At 40.9% G+C, this 20465-nt stretch overlaps 5 protein-coding genes across 9 annotated transcripts in view; all 5 read left to right on the plus strand.

Annotated features, from left to right (window-relative positions):
- Positions 1–20465, plus strand: part of LOC120555327 — a 75517-nt gene that overhangs the window by 39433 nt on the left and 15619 nt on the right. The gene's annotated exons all lie outside the window — the stretch shown is intronic.
- LOC120555322 (serine-aspartate repeat-containing protein C-like) lies at positions 5900–9603 on the plus strand. The gene is made up of 4 exons (XM_039793984.1): positions 5900–6223; positions 6666–6960; positions 9326–9433; positions 9596–9603. The coding sequence occupies exons 1-4, from the start codon at positions 5900–5902 to the stop codon at positions 9601–9603; spliced, it is 735 nt and encodes a 244-aa protein (XP_039649918.1).
- LOC120555330 (disheveled-associated activator of morphogenesis 1-like) lies at positions 13947–16545 on the plus strand. Of its 5 annotated transcripts, none has more exons than XM_039794001.1 (6): positions 13947–14074; positions 14228–14360; positions 15458–15672; positions 15754–15793; positions 16079–16337; positions 16527–16545. In XM_039794001.1, exons 1-5 carry the CDS (start codon positions 14069–14071, stop codon positions 16213–16215), a joined length of 531 nt encoding a protein of 176 aa, XP_039649935.1. In that variant the 5' UTR covers positions 13947–14068; the 3' UTR covers positions 16216–16337; positions 16527–16545. The 5 variants fall into 5 exon arrangements, with proteins under 5 accessions (XP_039649935.1, XP_039649934.1, XP_039649933.1 ...); XM_039794000.1 differs by having other exon boundaries at positions 13948–14074; positions 14225–14360; positions 15461–15672; positions 16527–16544; XM_039793999.1 differs by having other exon boundaries at positions 13949–14074; positions 14225–14360; positions 16527–16544.
- The window catches only part of LOC120555323, a 31103-nt gene continuing 27193 nt past the window's right edge, over positions 16556–20465 (plus strand). Inside the window, exons 1-3 of the mRNA XM_039793986.1 lie at positions 16556–16674; positions 16751–16844; positions 16996–17134. Coding sequence (XP_039649920.1) covers positions 16556–16674; positions 16751–16844; positions 16996–17134 — 352 coding nt within the window. The remainder of the gene's footprint in view (positions 16675–16750; positions 16845–16995; positions 17135–20465) is intronic.
- On the plus strand, positions 17294–18247 carry LOC120555329 (seroin-like). The gene is made up of 3 exons (XM_039793998.1): positions 17294–17392; positions 17487–17589; positions 17690–18247. The coding sequence occupies exons 1-3, from the start codon at positions 17325–17327 to the stop codon at positions 18230–18232; spliced, it is 714 nt and encodes a 237-aa protein (XP_039649932.1). The 5' UTR covers positions 17294–17324; the 3' UTR covers positions 18233–18247.

Below are 20465 nucleotides of genomic sequence, written 5' to 3' on the forward strand. Positions count from 1 at the left end.
AAAGCAAGTGTTGGTTTCTCTTTGGATAATGAAAATGCTTTGTTTTTTGTTAGTATTTTTTTGGCTTGTCTGCTGGGCTGAGGTACTGATGTTATTGATTTTGACAATTTGAATTAAGTGCTGTGCTTTCTGAATTCGACATTTTGAATTGAGACATTTGAATATAGTGCTCACTGCTCATATGCCTACATGTATGTAGTTGGACAAGTTAGTAAATTACATTTGAGAAATCCCCTTGATTATGTCTGATATTTTTGGCAGGAGGACAGCACGGGTAAAAGGGTGAGGGGGGGGGGCACTTTGAGGTATTGTGCCCAGGGGCACCACATTGTCTTAATACGGGCCTGGTCACAGGCTGCTTGTGTCTTCATATAAATGGCCCTGCAACTTAACAGCATCAATCCTGGAGGAGTTTTGATGCGGAAGATACAAGGCGCAGCACTGTAAAAAACGTTTTCTTTTATATTCAATCTACAGCAGAAGAAAGCTTAGCAGACGGACCAGAATCCCTTGGAAGCTGCCGCAGTGGACCGAGGGCAGTGACAAATAGGCCTTCTACAGTCAAAAATGTAAGTTCTAATATGCTGCTTATAGAACAGACTGGCTGAACATCTCCATTAATGCAAAGAAAGACCCCCCTTTTGCTATTTCCGCTCTGTTCTGACCTGTATATAACTGCTTCTCCTCAAGGGAATCTGCCAGAGTTTAGAGGAACCCAGTATGCTGCCTGATCTGCAAGACTTCCCAGGACCAGCTCCCCACCCACCTGGCCCGGGTCTGCATGAAGGACTGTACCCCAGAGGAGCGCAGTGCCGAGTTACAGTGAGCCAAGGAGTCCCAGCTGCAGTGGGCAAGGAAAGCTCGCATTTGGGATTACGCTGACTTATCTGCCATAGTGCAGGACGCTGACAAAGACGTTGCTGCAACGTGGGTTTCTGGTCACCAACGTGCCGCTGCCCGCTGCAACGGCGACCAGTGGCTCGGCCGAGGAACCGGGGACCAGTTCTACAAGGCAGTCCCTCTCCTCCACTGGAAAGTGCAGCCTGCTGAATAGCTTCAAGGCCACCGCTGACGACACCTGTTGCAGGCTCCAGCGGGGTGAGACCGTGGATGAGGGTAGGTTGGCAGACCTGAGGAACTTCTGCATTGCATAGAACATAAACAATAAAACCAAAAGAAAATAATTTTCCTTCCTCCACGGGTCCTGTAATTCAAGAAAATATTGTCTAATAATCTGATGTTACAAGTCAAAGATTGCTCACTATTAAAAGTGTGTTTATTACTTACCTGAGGTCACCTTTTTCTTAGGGGGTGGCTGATGTGACAAAGAAAACATGTAAATGATTTGCACTCTGTCTTTTGTAGAGCAGATAACGTGGTTTGGTGTGTTCTGTGTCCAGTTCTCACTCACTGCATGCTGCCCGCTGCCACAGGGGCAGTCCCTGCACCAGCCTCTGTTGTAGGGCCAGAAACAGCCTCTGGTGCAGGGGAAGGTTCAGGGGCCCCTGGGCCTTGGCGCATGAGTGCCATGAGGGCTGCTGTCTCTTTTAGTAAAGACAGTCCAACCACGGAGTTACCTATTATTGGGACACACACTCCTCTCTGTTGGTTATTCTGATATAAATTATAAGAACATATAAATATATGAAACCGGAATAGTGATTTAAATATAAAATTTTATTTAACTTAAATATTTTATTTTATTAAATAAAATCAACTGAACATAAAAAACAATAATATAATAAAAAGTTTAATCAAGAATCAAGAATAATCAAAAGATCTTCCTTTCCTCCTAATCCTCGCTCTCCTCCATCTCCTCCCTTTCGTCCTCGTTGGACAGGGTAGGTCTAGGAGTTCGGGAAGGGATTGGGGTGCTGGTGTACTTGGGGTTGAAGAGCAGTGGGGTCAGGTTAACCCCCCCACACAGCCACAACTCCTTGAACTGAAAAATAATTTACTAATTTACTCAACTACATTTGATCAATATTGAGTTGAATAACAACAGCTGTTATCTCATACAACTTTTCATATGAACAGATTCTATAATGTATTATTTAAATAAGTTATTAGAAAAGATTAATTAATATTTTATACAGTGAATCACTTACTGTACAGGTGGGCTCCTCAAATTTGACCCGTTTTCAAAGTTTCTTTATCAGAAATATGGGTTTCTTTCAACCAAATTAACCCAAAATAACATTGGTGGTTCCCAATGACGGTCTTCACGAATACAATTAATGATCACTACTTTAATTGAATTTTGGATGTCTAAACTTCGACTTATGCCAGTCTGTGATAACCCATCAGAATATGTTCCTGTTGATCTCAACTGTTAATAAAAATAATTCATAATTTCAGCTTTTTTTATCTCAGAAATTAGGTAGGCTATAATTTTATATAAATTAGTTTCTTTGACCATGTATTATATTAATAAGTGTAAAACTAGTGGTAATAGGTTGGAAAGAAGTTGGCTAAGAAGATGTAACACAGAATTTGGTAATAATTTACACTTCATGCTTTATAGACTGGCATAACAGACTGGAGGACAACAAGTGCATGGTCGACCGGAAGACAACACAAAGGTTAAATCTAATATTTATTTATTTATTTATTTTTATTTATTTATTTCTTGTTTATTTGATAATAATGTAATGTTCACTATGTTTGTTTGTCAATGTTTGCACCAACAGCCAAGGCAGATTCCTTGTGATGTAACTAACTTCTGCAATAAACTCTTGTCTGATTATGATAAGTTAATCATGTTAACAAACAGATGGACTCAAATGTTTTGTCAGCCACAGCTTTATTGACTAAATACATTCAAATATAAATATACACCATGTAAACACGTAGCCTTCTCAAAATAATTATCCAGAGAAAATAACATGACTTTAACATAATAATAAGTAATACGTATGTAGAGGGGGATAATTAAACATTATAAATAATGTTATTGATGGAGTTCTGTTTGAAATGTTACCACCATCATCATAGAGCGGAACTAATCTTCCTGGCGGTGTCTCCGCTCGCTGTGGCTCAAAGAGCTCCAGAGATCAGTAAGAACCGGGAGCCCCCCGGTAGCCATAATGATGGTAATATAATAAATGAATGTTTACAGTGTGTCACTGAGGATGAGCGTCACTGATCACACAAAACGTCACGTTGGTTAATGAAGGTCAAAAAACTATTACAGTAGTTGACTGCTTTTTTCCACAATAAATTACAGGCATATTTGCGCTTGACTGAAGGCTATATGATGCAGTAGTACAGTTTACTGTTGAATGCGTTGCATGAGAGGGTTAATTTGACACTCGACCATTTGATGGGGGATTACAGTGTTATGGTGCGCGGTGTAGGGGGATGCCATCTTCCCAAATCTTAACACTTGTAGTCTCCGGACGCCAGCTTCCTAAGGGATATTTGCTACTTTCTTGTAACCATGCCAGATTATTGAGGGTCGATAATAACTTCTACTTCCGTGTCATTTAATAGCGGTTAGGGCAACAGTTTGTTTGGTTGCCTTAAATGAAAGGCTTCTAAAAATCAAAAAGGAAAAACAAGAAATACAGCTGATTCAGCAATCGCTGCTCTGTACTGGCGAAGGATCATCAACACCCCCACATCCACCTCAGCCTCAGGTAGCCGGGTCACCACCGACTGCTGGCTCTCCCTCACCTGCTGGCTGTCCGCCACCGGACCTGAGTGAGGGCTGCAGCAGTCGGTTGGCTGAGGTTAACCCCCAGGATGATCTGGAACTGGTGAGCACAGGTGCACAGCAAAACTTTAACATCTCACAGTATGGGGCTCAACATCTCTTAGCTTTTATTTCTTCCTTGCAGCTGTTTTCATCTGACAGATCCCAGTGGGATGACGACAGCGTTCCAGATTTTTCCTGGATCATTTAATATTGTGTTCTGTGTTTATATGTATATATATATATGTATATATTTGTTTGTATCTGTTTATATCTTTTTTATATATTTTATTTGTATAGTTGTGTGTATATAGGTATATATAGGTAATTTAAAATATTTAATAAATGGTATGTTTGTATGAAATGTATTGGTTCCTTTTTTCCGTGTTCTTATCCAAGGTAGGTTAAAGTCAGTAGTAAAACACATAGTTGTTCTTTTTTAAACATACCATAACTTTTCCCGGATTTGATGCTTCTGAACGCTGAGTCCATGACGTCTTCGTAAGGATGTCCTAATCAGTCTGGTTACATCCTTTCCAAAGCATGCTCATCAAAACGTCTTCCTAATGCTCAACATGCGAAGGCGGACCTTCCAAATGGGGATGTGACCTGCATTGTCATTGGCTGCTTGTGTCTTCATATAAATGGCCCCTGCAACTCAACAACCACAGTCGATTTGATGCTGAAGAGAGGAACAACTCTTTGTCATTATAGTTTGGATTTCTGGTGAGTATGTTTTGCTTTTTGCTTTATGCAGAGTTGTATGCAGAGTTGTAACATGTTTGCAAAGAAATACAGACTTTGAATGTGTGTGAATGACTTTTGTTGTTATTTAATGGCATATTATTCAATCTACTTTCTATCATGAGCTTCACCTGTTGACTTATATCTCCACAGAAAAAAAAGAAAACAATGAAACATTGCCTGTTGTGCAGAGTCAACTACTCCAGTACAGCGCAGCATCTCAGGGATGTCCACTCTGTGACCGATGGCACAGAGCGCAGGCTCCTGCTGGGAATGGCTTCTGGAAGGTAAGTTAAAAGGCACTCACACACAAACACAGGCTGCTGATTATTGTGCTAAAAATGTACGACTCTGTTTATTTAGATATGCAGTCCCACTAGGCTGCCCAGCGAGACCGTGCCACGGACAGAAATACATCCGTCTCGACCGGCATTTAAAAGCTGTTCACGAGATGGCGGTATGCATCTTGCACTTTTGTAAAAACAAATGTTATTGTTTTTCTGTCATTTCAGAGTGGTGGGGTCCAGGCCTGGTATCAATGAATTGAGTGGTCATTAATGTATTGTGTAATAATGATTACTGTCTCACCTAATGTTCTGTCTTCACAGAAAGATGACATCAAATTGTTCCTGGAGGAGTTGAGAATGAAAGAAATAGCTTCACAACTGTCTGCCGTAAGGGAAAAAAAACAACTAACAGGTTCAGCCAGCCAGCCCCGCGCCCGAAAGAAGCACAAACAAGACTTTGGTTTGTTGAGTAATAATGCATTCTTATTCATTGCTCAGCCTGCATTGCCCCGACATTTCAGTGACACTCTGCTCTTTCTTCTTCTCTTGTTTACAGAGTACCTGATAGCAAAGTTTGAAAAAAGTAACTCCAAGTGTTATAACCCCCAACTTAGGAGGACTGGGAAACGCTTCAGGCGTTTTATACGATACGTGTGGGGGGTGGGAGGTGCCCCGCCATCACACCTCATGTTTCTATCAAAGACAGGGAAAGTCAACAGGTAAATTTAGTTAGTTAGATTTGGGTGTTATGTTTTGGTAACTGTCTACATCAGTGTGTCACTCATTCCTACGCTTTTTTTCTATTTTTTTAGGTGGATAGCGAAGCTGAAAAGGAAGAGGCTAGCACAAACCAGGGGTTACCTGGTAGACATCTTGCGATTCTTGGGTTTCCTGAGGAGGGAGGGCTTCTCACAGGTAATGGTGCACCCTCACACTGACAAAAAAAGCACCATATGACGGTTACATCTACAACATGTGTTCCAGTTCCTCAGTGTATGACTGCATTTATTCCTCAGGTCCGTTTGTCAACAGCTAGGATGAAGTCTCTAATCAGGGTGCTGCAACAGGAGCTCTCCAACCTCCCACAGGAGTCGCCAACAACACCCCTTCCTGCTGGCTCACCTGTGCCGCCTCCGCAACCGCAGACACACCCGCCTTGAATGAGGTCAGCCAAATGGACCAGACACCAGTTCCTGACGACCAGCTCTCCACAATCCCACAGCAGACCGGGACACACCACCTGGCGGAGGTTAAATCAAATGACTTTGCCGGTGTACCCTCCACCACACCGGCCTCGGAGGATAGCACGGACAACAACTCGGACGACAGCTCTTCGTGGACGTCGGACGGTGATGACCAGTCGGATTACAGCGCGTCTGAGTTGTCTGAACAGTCGGAGGAAAGCACGTCTGACACCGATGAACAGTCGGAGGAAAGCCCGTCTGAGGACCGCAGCAGTTCCGCTGAGGAGGGAACAGATCAGGACGCCCGACAAGCGGTAACTTTGCATTTCAAAGTACTTGTCCTACCTTATATCCTACCTATACCTACATATATTTCTGATCTGTTATTGCAATATGAACCACCCAGACCTCTCAGGTCATCTGGAACAGGTCTGCGTGTTGTTTCCCAGAGTCAGAACTCAACAGGCTGAAGCAGCATTATGATCCACATATTTGGAAAATGCTACCAGAAAATTGCAGGTTCGCCGCTCTCAGCTCTTTTAAATCTAGGCTGAAGACCTTTCTTTTCGTGCATCAATTTTTATACTGAACTGTGAATGTTATTCTTGTACATTTTATTTGGTATTAAATTTGAATTCGGCGATATGTTTTATATTATTTCTTGTGTTGTATTTTATCTGAAGCACTTTGAGTTCCCCTGTGCTGAAATGTGCTATATCAATGAAATTGATATTATCCTGTCCTACTTTCTTGCAGCTTCAGAGTCGCGTTGCCATGGATTCCACAGAGCCTGGATCACCTCCACCGCCACGACCACTTCAGCCACAGGTGCTGGTCTGTGAAGACACACCAGAGGCATGCAGGACTTTACAGGAGATCAACAACAGCAGCGGGTCGGACGAAGCTGCCCAAACATCTGTAAGCACCAATGCACAGCATAACTTTGCATTTCCCTTCTGCCCTGCAAGACTAGCTGACACACTCATCACATCAGAGGACAGGCCATTCTTACCACCTGTAGTCATTCAGCGTATTATTGAAGAGACGCTGAGTATGGACATTGCGATGCTTGGCGGGTTCAACAGAGTTTCGAAAATGTTCCAGGAACTCGCAAAGCCATTCTGCCCCTCCATTTATATTAACGATAGTTTGGCGGGGGACCTCAACCTTCAGAAAGACAGTCTGATACATATAAGTGTTGGAAAAATATATAAGACTGCAGGCAGTTCCAGTGGCCTTGCACTACGCCTCAAATCCCTTTCCAACAGAAGGAATTGGCTGAGCGCACGCCTGGTGATGAGGCACGTGGCTCATAGCAGGTATCGCATTGAAGATGTCTCCCTAGCCTAGTGTTGTTAAGATCTGACAGACTGTAACCAAACTAAACACTCCTGATTGTTTGTGTGTTGTGTTGGATTTTTAAATGAATAGATTTTTTTTTATGGAGCGTGTTTTTGAAGCCGTTGTTTTTTACCGTGTACTTGTTTATGTATGTATATACATATATATATGTATAACTGCTTTATATATGCATGTGTTTTCCCTTTTCATGTTAATACTATGTATATTTGATATTGATTTAATTGTAGTGTGACTAGTCAAGTGTGTGTTGATTTTAATAAATGTTCTATTATGTTTGAATTCAATATTGCTTCCTTTTGTCTTTTTACTAGATATGGTTTATGTATTATTCTTAACATTGTGCCTATTGCTGAATTTAGCTCATGTGCTGCAGAATAATTTGTGAGCTTAGAATTATAAGGTTCTATCTCCACTTTTGGCCGAAATTGAGTTTTTGACATACTCTGATCCCTTAGGTGTTTATTAATGCCTGTGTGGTGTTATTTTTGTAAAAAAAAAAATAGTTTCTTAGTTAGTTATTAATAAAATAAAAAGGTTCCATCTCACAAAATAGCTTTTATTTATTTATTTGTATTAAATTTATTTATACATACATACAGAACAATACCGACAGATACAGTTCAAAATACAAAGAACGAATAACATACAACAATACATCAGTGTACAGGGGTACAGCCGCAGTCACAAGGCCTAAGTGGACAAGCTGGTAGGCAGAGAAATAAATACGTAGAATAATAAAACCTTATTAATAAGTATTTGAAGTCACACACAACTCATACAGATCCAGAGTTCTCACGGCCTTAGTGTTTTTCGAGTAGGAATTTGTGTCATTTCTAAACTCAGTCATAAAACCAGAAAAGAATGCTGATCTAACAGCTGATGGGTTCCGAATCGACAACAGGGTGACGTTATATATGAACTTTTTTTTATTATTGATGTTGAATCGGAGGGATCTTAACTGCTAGGTGTCTGATGCAAAGGCTCATTTTTTACAGGACACATGTTGTGTCACTTAAGATCCGCGTCGCTGACCCCCCAAACGTCACGTTGGTTAATGAAGGTTTCACTCACAGGCTGACCTGCAGAAACTGCAGTCCTTTCAAATCAAATCTGCCTTCAATCCTCACTTCCCATGGTACACAAATTAATTGAGTTGAATGCGTTATTAACGGTGTCAATTTTTTTTTTGATCATTGAGATTAATTCTTCTTTTTGCCTAGCAAACTTTGTATATATATATATATATATATATATATATATATATATATATATATATATATATATATATATACATATATACATAGGGTTTTATTTCAGAATGAAATCCTGCCTTTCGTTGGAATCTAGAAAGAGGCTGGTCGCTGCCACTTTATAACGTTAATCACTCCCCCCTGACCCTCCCTTCTAGCGATATCAAGTTTGATACATCTGGTTATCCATCCCTTTACCCTAATCCTAATCCTAGTGACAACCTACCATGTGCCGGGTGTCCGGAACTCAACATTGGATTTTTTTTAAACCGTGACATAGTACAGTGGTATGGTTTCACTTTCATGAATTCAAAGGATTTTATTGTCAAGGGTTCTCCTCTCCTCTTCTGGAAATACCTTTGTTGTGGAGGGCAGACGGGAAATGGTTGTAATTGTGCTGATAATTTTACAAGATAACACTCATTGATGCGTCCGTCTCAAATGTTCACAGAGACACACACACATAGAGACAGAGAGAGACACACACAAACACACAGAGACACACACACACACACAGACAGAGACACAAAGACACACACCCATAGACAGATACACGCAGACACACACACAGACAGAGAGACACAAAAACACACAGACACACAGACAGACACAAACACACACACATAGAGAGAAACACACACAGACACATAGACACACACACACACACACATACACACACAGAGACACATAGACAGACACACACAGACACAGAGAGACAAAAGACAAACTTTCCTGTAATGACTTTACCACGGCAGCAAAATAACAGCTGTTGTTGATGTGTTTTTCTTTCGCTCTTCTGTGCAGGCGCCGTTGCCACAATGCCGTTCTCCAAAGGTAATGTGGTCTTCAGGGGCAGTCTCGGCACCAAGCTCTGCGTCGATTCCCAGACCTTCCTCTGCGAGTGTCACCCTGGCAAACAACTTTGGAAGGCGCATGGACCACTCAGGCACGGCTTTCAATGTGAAGCCTGTGGTCTTCCAGTTGAACTGGATTCCATCCCAAATTCGACTCAGTTATATATTGTCCAGTACAATGTGCAGACAGCTCATTATTAAACTGTTGTATGTGCCCCAGAAGTATAAGCGTTATATGTTTCTGAAATGGTGTATAATTAGCATATTATTATACATACATATATATATATATAACATAACAGATGTCACCTTAACCCTAAAAACCCTAAGCCATTATTTACAAGAGGGGGCGGGGGGAACAAACACCTAATCCCAAGTGTAAATATGCACGGTTCTCACAATAACACACAATCCACTTGATTGAATTTTTATTTATTTTTATTTTTATTATTTTATTTTTTTCCTTCCTCCTCGTCTTCTTCTCCACCAACATCTCTTAGCTGTAACGACAAAAGAAGACAGCATGTCCTGATGTAGCATCTGTTGATTTTCTCACATTCATTTCTCCTTCTCTGTTAAAAGCTCATTAATGAGAATGCAAACAGTAGAGGATGATAGGAAACACACATCATACTTTTAACAATTGATTTTTGAAGAATTAGTATGTATTTGAAGTAGCAGTGCTCCACGAGTTGATGTTTTGCAAACTGTCTATGTTTTTGGTGTTTTTCCATGTTGCGTTACTGTCCAAATTTCTAGATAATACATGGACTTACAGTATCTGGTGCAACACTGCTGCCCAGAGATCCTGGAGGATCCTTGTCCACGGCTTCCAGGCAATCGTTTATCATCTTCAGGACTTCAAAGATCCACTTTTCTCGCACTACCAATCGAAACACATCTTCACTGGGGCCCCGAGTCCGCTCCATTTTTCTCTTGGTTTCATGGTGACAAAAATTTTTTTTAGGAGAAAGCATCACAAGATTTAATACAAATACTGTGTGACCCGGTATTAGTTTTTATTTAAGTACAAAGGTGCTTATACTTTACTTGTGTAGCCTGGCGAAATTAAACCAGCACAGGACACTAATATCTTTTTGTGGTCTTTATTCTGAACTATAAAAAAAATGGTGCTCAGATAGATTGTTAGAATTATTTTTTTATTTTATTATTTTAATTGTTTTAATTACTATTAAAGATAGAGCTTTAATATAAGCTCCTTGCATAAACAAAACCAGTACAGACCAAAATACTGCAACAGTATTAAAAGTTGTACACTATGTGTTTCTCAATACTTAAACTTTAGAGTGCAAAAATAAATACAGTCACCCCTGTGTACAGATCCGTATCAGATACAAAAAATTGTTCTCAGTCATGCGGCTAAATCTGGACAATGTCTTCATACATTGTCTGCTAATCCAGTGAAACACAAACAAATCAATCTACATCTCTTAATGTGTAGGCAACCAATACAATAATTGTTTATACAATGATATCGTATGCCAACAATCAAAAATATCTGTATATTTACCCTTAATAGTCCGACAAAGCAAATACCTGCGTGTTCCGTTAAAGTCCATGTGTCTTTTCCTGCCCACAGAGTTTTCCCAGCATCCCTTGCCCCACAGGTGATATCGAAAATCTGACAGTGCCATCTGGTGGCGTTAATACGTATGCACATTTTTTCACCTGGCTACATTTGGGTCTTCTTTTAATGTCACTTTCTACGTCCACTCCACTACATTTCATAGATAAATATTGTACTTCTGTGTGTGCGTGTGTGTGTGTGTGTGTGTGTGTGTGTGTGTGTGTGTGTGTGTGTGTGTGTGTGTGTTTGTGTGCGCGTGTTTATACCTGCAAACTATGTTTCTACTATATGTGTTTAGCAATATGTGTTGCTTATTATTTACTGAGATGTGCACCCATTATGCCCATCTGCCCCACTAATACAGCATTTTCTGCTTTTCACCTTGCATTAGTCCAGACTAATTTCCACATTTCCAGCACAACGCAAGTTGTATTTTCTGAGCTGCAGTTTCTAAACCTTTGACTATATTTATACTTTTTAATTACAAACATGCAAATATGCTTTATGTTGACTTTTAGTTTGTTGTTTACCATTTCCAATGTGGGCTTCCATGGGAGCTGCCATTGTTGTGTGACGTCATTCAGCTGCTACTCATGAAGTTTTCTCCGAGTACACAAGTAGGAAATCATAAAAAAATATAATAAAAAGAATAATAAAAAGAAAAGTCGGACATTCCCGAGTTCCCAGTTGCCTTGAACGCAGCATAGGCAATAGACTAAAATGCTGAAACGACGCAAGATGGCTGAGAGTAGGCTAATTACCAGGTAATTATCTAAAGTAACATTGTAATTAATTTCACTGTTAACATAGACATGTACAATTTTACTACCTGTTTACAGTTGACTTTAAGAACAAAAATAATTATTTTAGCGTTGATCTTGATCTTGTCACGTGACACCAAAATAATGTAGCCGAGTGAAGGCCACGCCCACTGCAAATCTCCCGAAGTGGTCAGCGCAAAGCAGAGAATAACTTTGGAAGTCGTGTTCAGAAGGTTCAAGAACTGGTAAGCGCTTTTCCATGAAGCCCATTTTAATAAAAAATGTTTAAAACAGCCTCACGGCTGTCGTCACCCTTAGCTCCTGCTAGTCTGGAGTTTAGTAAGCCATAATAACACATGAGGTGCATAGTACTTACTACAAATATATGTACTTTATACAGCAAAATGTTACAAAGTTCTTGTTCTGTAATTTTACAAAGTTTAGCTGTATATTGCAATGCATTTTGGGTCAAAAAACTATTACAGTAGTTGACTGCTTTTTTCCACAATAAATTACAGGCATATTTGCGCTTGACTGAAGGCTATATGATGCAGTAGTACAGTTTACTGTTGAATGCGTTGCATGAGAGGGTTAGTTTTACACTCGACCATTTGATGGGGGATTACAGTGTTATGGTGCGCGGTGTAGCTGTAGGGGGATGCCATCTTCCCAAATCTTAACACTTGTAGTCTCCCGATGCCAGCTTCCTAAGGGATATTTGCTGCTTTCTTGTAACCATGCCAGATTATTGAGGGTCGATAATAACTTCTACTTCCGTGTCATTTAATAGCGGTTAGGGCAACAGTTTGTTTATAAAAACAAACTTTATGTTGCCTTCGCGAAACGGCTTCATTAGGACGGCTCGGGACCCCTAAAAAAAACACACACCAAAAAAAAAAAAAAAAAAAAAAAAAAAAAAAAACACACACACACACACTTCATTGAGCAGACGCAGAATAAAAACTTTTGAAGCCGTGTTTACTAGGTTGAAGATGAGTGCGTTTTCCACGAGGCACACTGTATACAATCAAAAAGATTAATTAAAGCATTAACTTTACATTAACTTTAAAACATTACTCACTTAGTACTGTTACTTGGCTAAAACAAGTCGTGAAAATATCTGCTTGAGTGAGGGTACGAAAATATTTTCTGGAGAAAGAAAAACTTGAGTAGATATCTATCTTCATATTAAGAAATAAAACACACACACACACACACACTGTGTCTTTTCTCCTACTCCTTCATTTGATGTGGATGTGACTGGAATTACTTCAGCAACTGGTCTTCCTCAGGTAAAGGTAAAGAAGTGAACATAAACTCGTATTTATTTGCAATGAAATGACAAGTCATCGTCTGCCGATCAGATAACCTGCCACATTTGCACCAGGACAATGTTCCTAGTGAGTGGCCATCAAGTGGGATCAGAACATTCTGCATTAATATTATAGTCTGTTAATTACACCAATAATTAAAGATTGATTTTAAAAAATATGTTCTTTCTTTGTTGACTCCTTTGATAAATTATGATTTAGCAAACAAGTCAAATTAGGAGATGATGCTGTTTCATAATATAGTGCCTATTAAATACAGGTGTGTTCGCTTTTACCTCTGGGAGATCATCTGTGGTTAAAACATGATATCAGTCACATCAGTTTGTCTCTGTGTGTGCATAATCTGGCCCCTCTTCATCAGGCTAAACCACTGAGCATGCATAACAGACACTGCTCTCTGTCAGCTCAGCATCAGCACGGTTTTCTGATGGACTGACTTCACAACCAAAGCCCGCTGCACTGTGCGCTAAGTGACGGAATAGCTCCTTGCAGTCGATTGCGTGATGGGGTAGTCCATACCCCTTCAATTTGTTACAGGATTAATGCTGCATGCGCCATACTTGTTAATAGTTCAATCTTGTGTTTCAGCTGTTGACTTATTTCTCCACGTTTGATGTTTGCTTTTACATTGCACACACAGAAAATGACACAAAAACAGTGCCCGGAGTGCAAGGGCCAATATGCCAACTTGTCCGGGCACTTAAGACATGTGCATGGTGTCACGGACAGGGAGGAGAGGAGGCTGATGCTAGGCCTGGCATCAGGAAGGTCAGTGTATCCCACACACACACACACACACACACACACACACACACACACACACACACACACACACACACACACACACACACAGCTGATTACTGGTGCTGATGATGTCCTGGAAATGTGTAACAATATTGTGTGTGACAATATGGTGTGTGTGCAGATATGGAGGCCGACTGAGCTGCCCAGACGTGAAGTGCCAGGGTTTAACATTTTCGCGGTTGGACTGCCACCTGGGCAATGTGCACAACATGGCAGTAGGCTTTTGCTCTTTTTATAATGAACATATGGTATTTCTTTGCTTTCATTTCGGTGACCTGGTATACATTGATATTTGAGTGGTCCGTAAATTAAATATTTGTCAGATGCTGTGGATCAGCGTCTCAGCTTATGTTCTGTGTTCACAGAAGGAGGCGAAGACGGCGGTATTGCTGAGCCAGAGAAAGGTTGCGTTGAATGAAAGGCTACTAAAAATCAGAAAGGAAAAAAAAGAAATACGGCTGATTCAGCAATCACTGCTGTCCATCGGTGAGGAACTCCATGGTGAGTTTGAACTTCAAAATCCTTGCTGTAATGTTTGCTGTCACACTAATTCATACCTATTACTGAATACTTACCAGAGCGGATCTGCCTCTCATTCCAGCAGTGGCTCTAATAGCTGATTGTCTACTTACAGCTTCACAAGCTCAGTGTAACCTTGTCCGTACTGATTGGGTAACAGAGGTACATCTTTCCGGATCTGTGTCGTGCAGTGGTGAAAAGATGCATATGTATATACACAGTGTTGCCACAGTTACTTAGTCACTTAGTTACTTTGCAGATTACTTGATTTTAAAAGTAGTTTAGTTACTTTACAGATTACTTGATTTTAAAAGTAACGAAGTTAGATTACAAGTTACTTTATTAGTTACATGCAGCAGCTGCCGACAACACCCCAACAGCCTCAACATAAAAATGGTTTACTGTGAGGCAGCTCAGCGTTGCCAGTAGTAGGGATCTGGTTTATTATGGCACGAAAGTCAACCGTGTTTAAGGGCAGCATTTCCGCTACAACATAGGCCTACTGCCCGACCAACTTCTTCAACTCTCTCCCACTTACTGGTTTTGCACTGAAGTCCAGCTTTTGTTGTTTGGGTGGTGGGGGACCTCCTTCTCTCTGCTTCGCACCACCTGCTGGGACTTGCTCTGTAAGTTTGACTGCAGTGCTGCGACTCCAAATGTTTCTTCAAATGTGATGTAGTCGCCACCAGCACAGAGTGTACAACCAACCTTAATATTGCCGTCTTTAGCTGACACAAACTCTAAATAGTGACTGTATTTCCAGCTAGAAAACACGCATCTCTCTCCTCCCTACATTGTTGTTTACGTTTGTGTCGCTGCGTGGGACACGTGAACTGTCCACATGCTGAAAACGTGACTTGTCGCATACGTGACTTCACTCCCCAAGAGCAAGAAGAAAGCAAAAATATATATTTTTACTAAGGAAAATGACAAATAGTAACGCACAGTGACTTTAATCCGATTACTGGATTGGAAATAGTGCTTAGCGTTAGATTACTCGTTACTGATCATATTAGAGTAACGCGTTAGAAGTAACGCGTTACATGGCATCACTGTTTATACACACCTCCGTCTCTCAGAAGCTGGGAAATTGGAGGCAGGTCCTTCTCTGCATGGGGAAGCTGCCTCTGTAGCGGGTGGATCTTCACCAACACCACAACCACCTCAGCCTCAGGGAGCCGGGTCACCACCGACTGCTGGCTCTCCCTCACCTGCTGGCTGTCCGCCACCATACCCGAGTGAGGGCTGCAGCAGTCGGTTGGCTGAGGTTAACCCCCAGGATGATCTGGAACTGGTGAGCACAGGTGCACAGCAAAACTTTAACATCTCACAGTATGGGGCTCAACATCTCTTAGCTTTTATTTCTTCCTTGCAGCTGTTTTCATCTGGCCGATCCGAGTGGGATGACGACAGCGTTCCAGATTTTTCCTGGCTCTTTTAATATTGTGTTCTTTGTTTATATGTATATATATGTATATATTTGTTTGTATCTGTTTATATCTTTTTTTATATATAATTTATTTGTAGAGTTGTTTATGTAGGTAATTTAAAATATTTAATAAATGGTGTGTTTGTATGAAATGTATTGGTTCCTTTTTTCCGTGTTCTTATCCAAGGTAGGATAAAGTCAGTAGTAAAACACATAGTTTTTCTTTTTTAAACATACTATAATAATTTTGCCCGGATTTCTGAACGCTGAGTCCATGACGTCTTCGTAAGGATGTCCAATCAGTCTGGTTACGTCCTTTCCAGAGCATCCTCATCAAAACGTCTTCCTAATATGCTGCTTCAAGACGTATTCACAACATGTAGGCGGGCCTTCCAAAGGGGGATGTGACCTGCTCTGTCTTCATATAAATGGCCCCGCAACTCAACAAGCACAGTCCTGGAGGAGATTTGATGCTGAAGAGAGGAGGAGACACCGAAAACAACTTTTTCTCATTACACTTTGGATTTCTGGTGAGTATGTTTTAGAAATACAGACTTTGAATGTGTGTGAATTACTTTTGTTATTTAATGGCATATTATTCAATCTACTTGCTTTTTCTATTTTATGTATGTTATGTTCTCCTGCTGTTACAAGTCAATTTCCCCATGGTGGGATGAATAAAGTGTTATCTAATCTAACCTAATCTCTACTTGTTACAGTTTATATCCACAGAAAACAAACGAAAACAATGAAACCTTGCCCGTTGTGCAAAGTCAGCTCACAGTATAGATCCCAGCATCTCAGGGATGTGCACCGTGTGGACGATCACACAGAGCGCAGGCTCCTGCTGGGAATGGCTTCTGGAAGGTAAGTTAAATGGCACTCACACACAAACACAGGCTGCTGATTATTGTGCTTAAAATGTACGACTCTGTTTATTTAGATACGCAGGCCCACTAGGCTGCCCAGCCAGACCGTGCCACGGACGAAAATACATCCGTCTCGACCAGCATTTAACGTCTGTTCACAATATGACGGTATGCATCTTGCACTTTTGTAAAAACAAATGTTATTGTTTTGCTGTCATTTCAGAGCGGTGGGGTCCAGACCTGGTATCAATGAATTGAGTGGTCAATAATGTATTGTGTAATAATCATCACTGTCCCAACTAATGTTCTGTCTTCACAGAAAGAGGACATCAAATTGATCCTGGAGGAGTCGAGAAGGAAAGAAATAGCTTCACAGCTGTCTGCCGTAAGGGAAAAAAAACAACAAGCAGGTTCAGCCAGCCAGCGCCCCGCCCCAAAGAAGCACAAAAAAGACTTTGGTTTGTTGAGTAATAATGCATTATTATTCATTACTAAGCCTGCATGGCCCCGACATTTCAGTCATTGCTCTTTCTTCTTCTGTGGTTTACAGAGTACCTGATAGCGATGTTCAAAAAACGTAACTTCAAGAGGGATAAAACGCGCCAACTTAGGATTACTGTAGAAAACATCAGGCGTTTTGTACGACACATGTGGGGTGTGGGGAGCGCCCCGCCATCCCACCTCATGTTTTTATCAAAGACGGGGAAGATCATGAGGTAACTTTTGTTATTTAGATGTGGGCGTTATGGTTCGGTAACTGTCTACATCAGTGGGTCACTCATTCCTAAGCTTTTTTTTCTATTTTTTTAGGTGGATAGCGAAGCAGAAAATTAAGAGGCTGGCTCAAACGAGGGGGTACCTGGTGGACATCTTGAGATTCTTGGGTTTCCTGAGGAGGCAGGGCTTCTCACAGGTAACGGTGCACCGTCACACTGAAAAAAAAGCACCATATGACGGTTCAGTCTACAACGTGTGTTCCAGTTCCTCTGTGTATGACTGCATTTCTTCATCAGGTCCGTCTGTCTGCAGCAAAGATGGTGACCCTAAACAGGGTGCTGAAACAGGAGCTCTCCACCCTCCCACAGCAGCCCGGGACACACCACTTGGCGGATGGACCCCCACCCCACACGCAGCCACCCCCCACTACTTCAGAGTCGCCAACAACACCCCTTCCTGCTGGGTCACCTGTGCCACCTCCGCAACCCCAGACACACCCGCCAGTCCTGAATGAGGTCAGCCAAATGCAGCATACACCAGTTCCTGACGACCAGCTCTCCACCATCCCAAAGCAGCCCGGGACACACCACCTGGCGGAGGTTCAATCAAATGAGTTTGCCGGTGGACCCTCCACCACACAGGCCTCGGAGGATAGCACAGACGACGACTCGGACGACAGCGCGTCGGGATCGCCGGAGGGTGATGACCAGTCGGACTACAGCGCGTCTGAGACGTCCGATACCGATGAACAGTCCGAGGAAAGCACGTCTGAGGGCCGCAGCAGTTCAGCTGAGGAGGGAACAGATCAGGACGCCCAACTAGCGGTAATGATAGCATAACTTTGCATTTCAAAGTACTTGTCCTACCTTATATCCTACCTATGCCTACATATATTTCCGATCTGTCGTTGTGTTGTGTTTTATCTGAAGCACTTTGAGTTTCCCTGTGCTGAAATGTGCTACATCAGTAAACTTGCCCTGCCTTGCCTTATCCAATCCTCCTTTCTTGCAGCTTCAGAGTGGCGTTGCCATGGATTCTACAGAGACTGGTTCACCTCCTGACACACTCATCATATCAGAGGACTGGCCATTCTTACCACCTGTAGTCATTCAGCGTATTATTGAAGAGACGCTGAGTATGGACATGGCGATGCTTGGCGTGTTCAACAGAGTTTCGAAAACATTCCAGGAACTCGCAAAGCCATTCTGCCCCTCCATTTATATTAACGATAGTTTGGCGGGGGACCTCAACTTTCAGAAACACAGTCTGATACATATAAGTGTTGGAAAAATATATAAGACTGCAGGCAGTTCCAGTGGCCTTGCACTACGCCTCAAATCCCTTTCCAACAGAAGGAATTGGCTGAAGCGCCGCCTGGTGATGAGGCGGCGGCCATTTAGTAGGTTATCGCATTGAAGATGTCTCCCTAGCCTAGTGTTGTTAAGATCTGACAGACTGTAACCAAACTAAACACTCCTGATTGTTTGTGTGCTGTGTTTGATTTTTAGATGAATGGATTTTTTTTAATGGAGCGTATTTTTTGAAGCTGTGGTTTTTACTGTGTACTTGCTTTTGTATATGTATGTATATATATATATATATATATATATATATATATATAATATATATAACTGCTTTATATATGCATGTGTTTTCCTTTTCATGTTAATACTATGTATATTTGATATTGATTGAATTGTAGTGTGACTAGTCAAATATGTGTGTTGATTTTAATAAATGTTCTATCATGTTTGAATTCAATATTGCTTCCTTTTGTCTTTTTACTAGATATGGTTTATGTATTATTCTTAACATTGTGCCTATTGCTGAATTTAGCTCATGTGCTGCAGAATAATTTGTGAGCTTAGAATTGTAAGGTTCTATCTCCACTTTTGGCCAAAATTGAGTTTTTGACATAATCTGATCCCTTAGGTGTTTATTAATGCCTGTGTGGTGTTATTTTTGTAAAACAAAATATTTTCTTAGTTAGTTATTAATAAAATAAAAAGGTTCCATCTCACAAAATAGCTGGGATGTGAAGACTTTGATGCTCAATATCTCAGAACTACCCTAAACGGAGATAGAAACTTGTAACTCTAAGCTCACGACTTTTGGTCACTAGGTGGAGCCAAATGACCATCTTACAACATTTATCAACACTCCTTTTTATGTGCACCACCACACTAATTCTAGACACACGTTACTAGCCCTAACCTGCACATTCAGCTCTGTTTCATTATTTAATTATTGTAATTGAGGTGCTGAGACAAGGATATTGTGTCAACGATAATCTCACGAGAGCCAGGCGGCGCGCAGGTTTTGAGACGCAGGTAGCGCAGTTTTTTTATTTTTTTTTTTTTATTCATTTATTTATTTATACACACATACAGAACAATACCGACATATAAAGTTCAAAATACAAAGAACGAATAACATACAACATAACATCAGTGTACAGGGGTACAGCCCGCAGTCACAAGGCCTAAGTGGACAAGCTGGTAGGCAGAGAAATAAATACGTGCGAATAATAAAACCTTATTAATAAGTATTTGAAGTCACACACAACTCATATAGATCCAGAGTTCTCACGGCCTTAGCGTTTTTAATTGAATTCATGTCATTTCTAAACTCAGTCATAAAACCAGAACAGAATGCTGATCTAACAGCTGATGGGTTCCGAATCGACAACACGGTGACATATATATATATGAAATTTTTGTGAAATTTATATATGACATTTTTTTATTATTGATGTTGAATCGGAGGGATCTTAACTGCTACGTGTCTGATGCAAAGGCTCATTGTAATTGAGGTGCTGAGACAAAGGATATTGTGTATTCTTGTTGCTTTGTTTATTGTTTATTTGATAATAACGTTCACTGTGTTTGCTTGTCAAATGTTTGCACCAGCAGCCATTCCTTGTGACGTAGCTTATGTTGGCAATATTGTCTGATTGACAAGCAAGAAACGATAATCTCACGGAGCCAGGGCGGGGTTTGAGGCTTTTAGAGGTAGGTAGCGCAGTTTTTTATTTTTATTTTTTTTATTCATTTATTTATCTATTTATACGTA

This window comes from Perca fluviatilis, unplaced genomic scaffold (assembly GCF_010015445.1).
Source record: "Perca fluviatilis unplaced genomic scaffold, GENO_Pfluv_1.0 PFLUV_unplaced_scaf_8, whole genome shotgun sequence".
NCBI classification, from domain to species: Eukaryota; Metazoa; Chordata; class Actinopteri; order Perciformes; family Percidae; genus Perca; species Perca fluviatilis.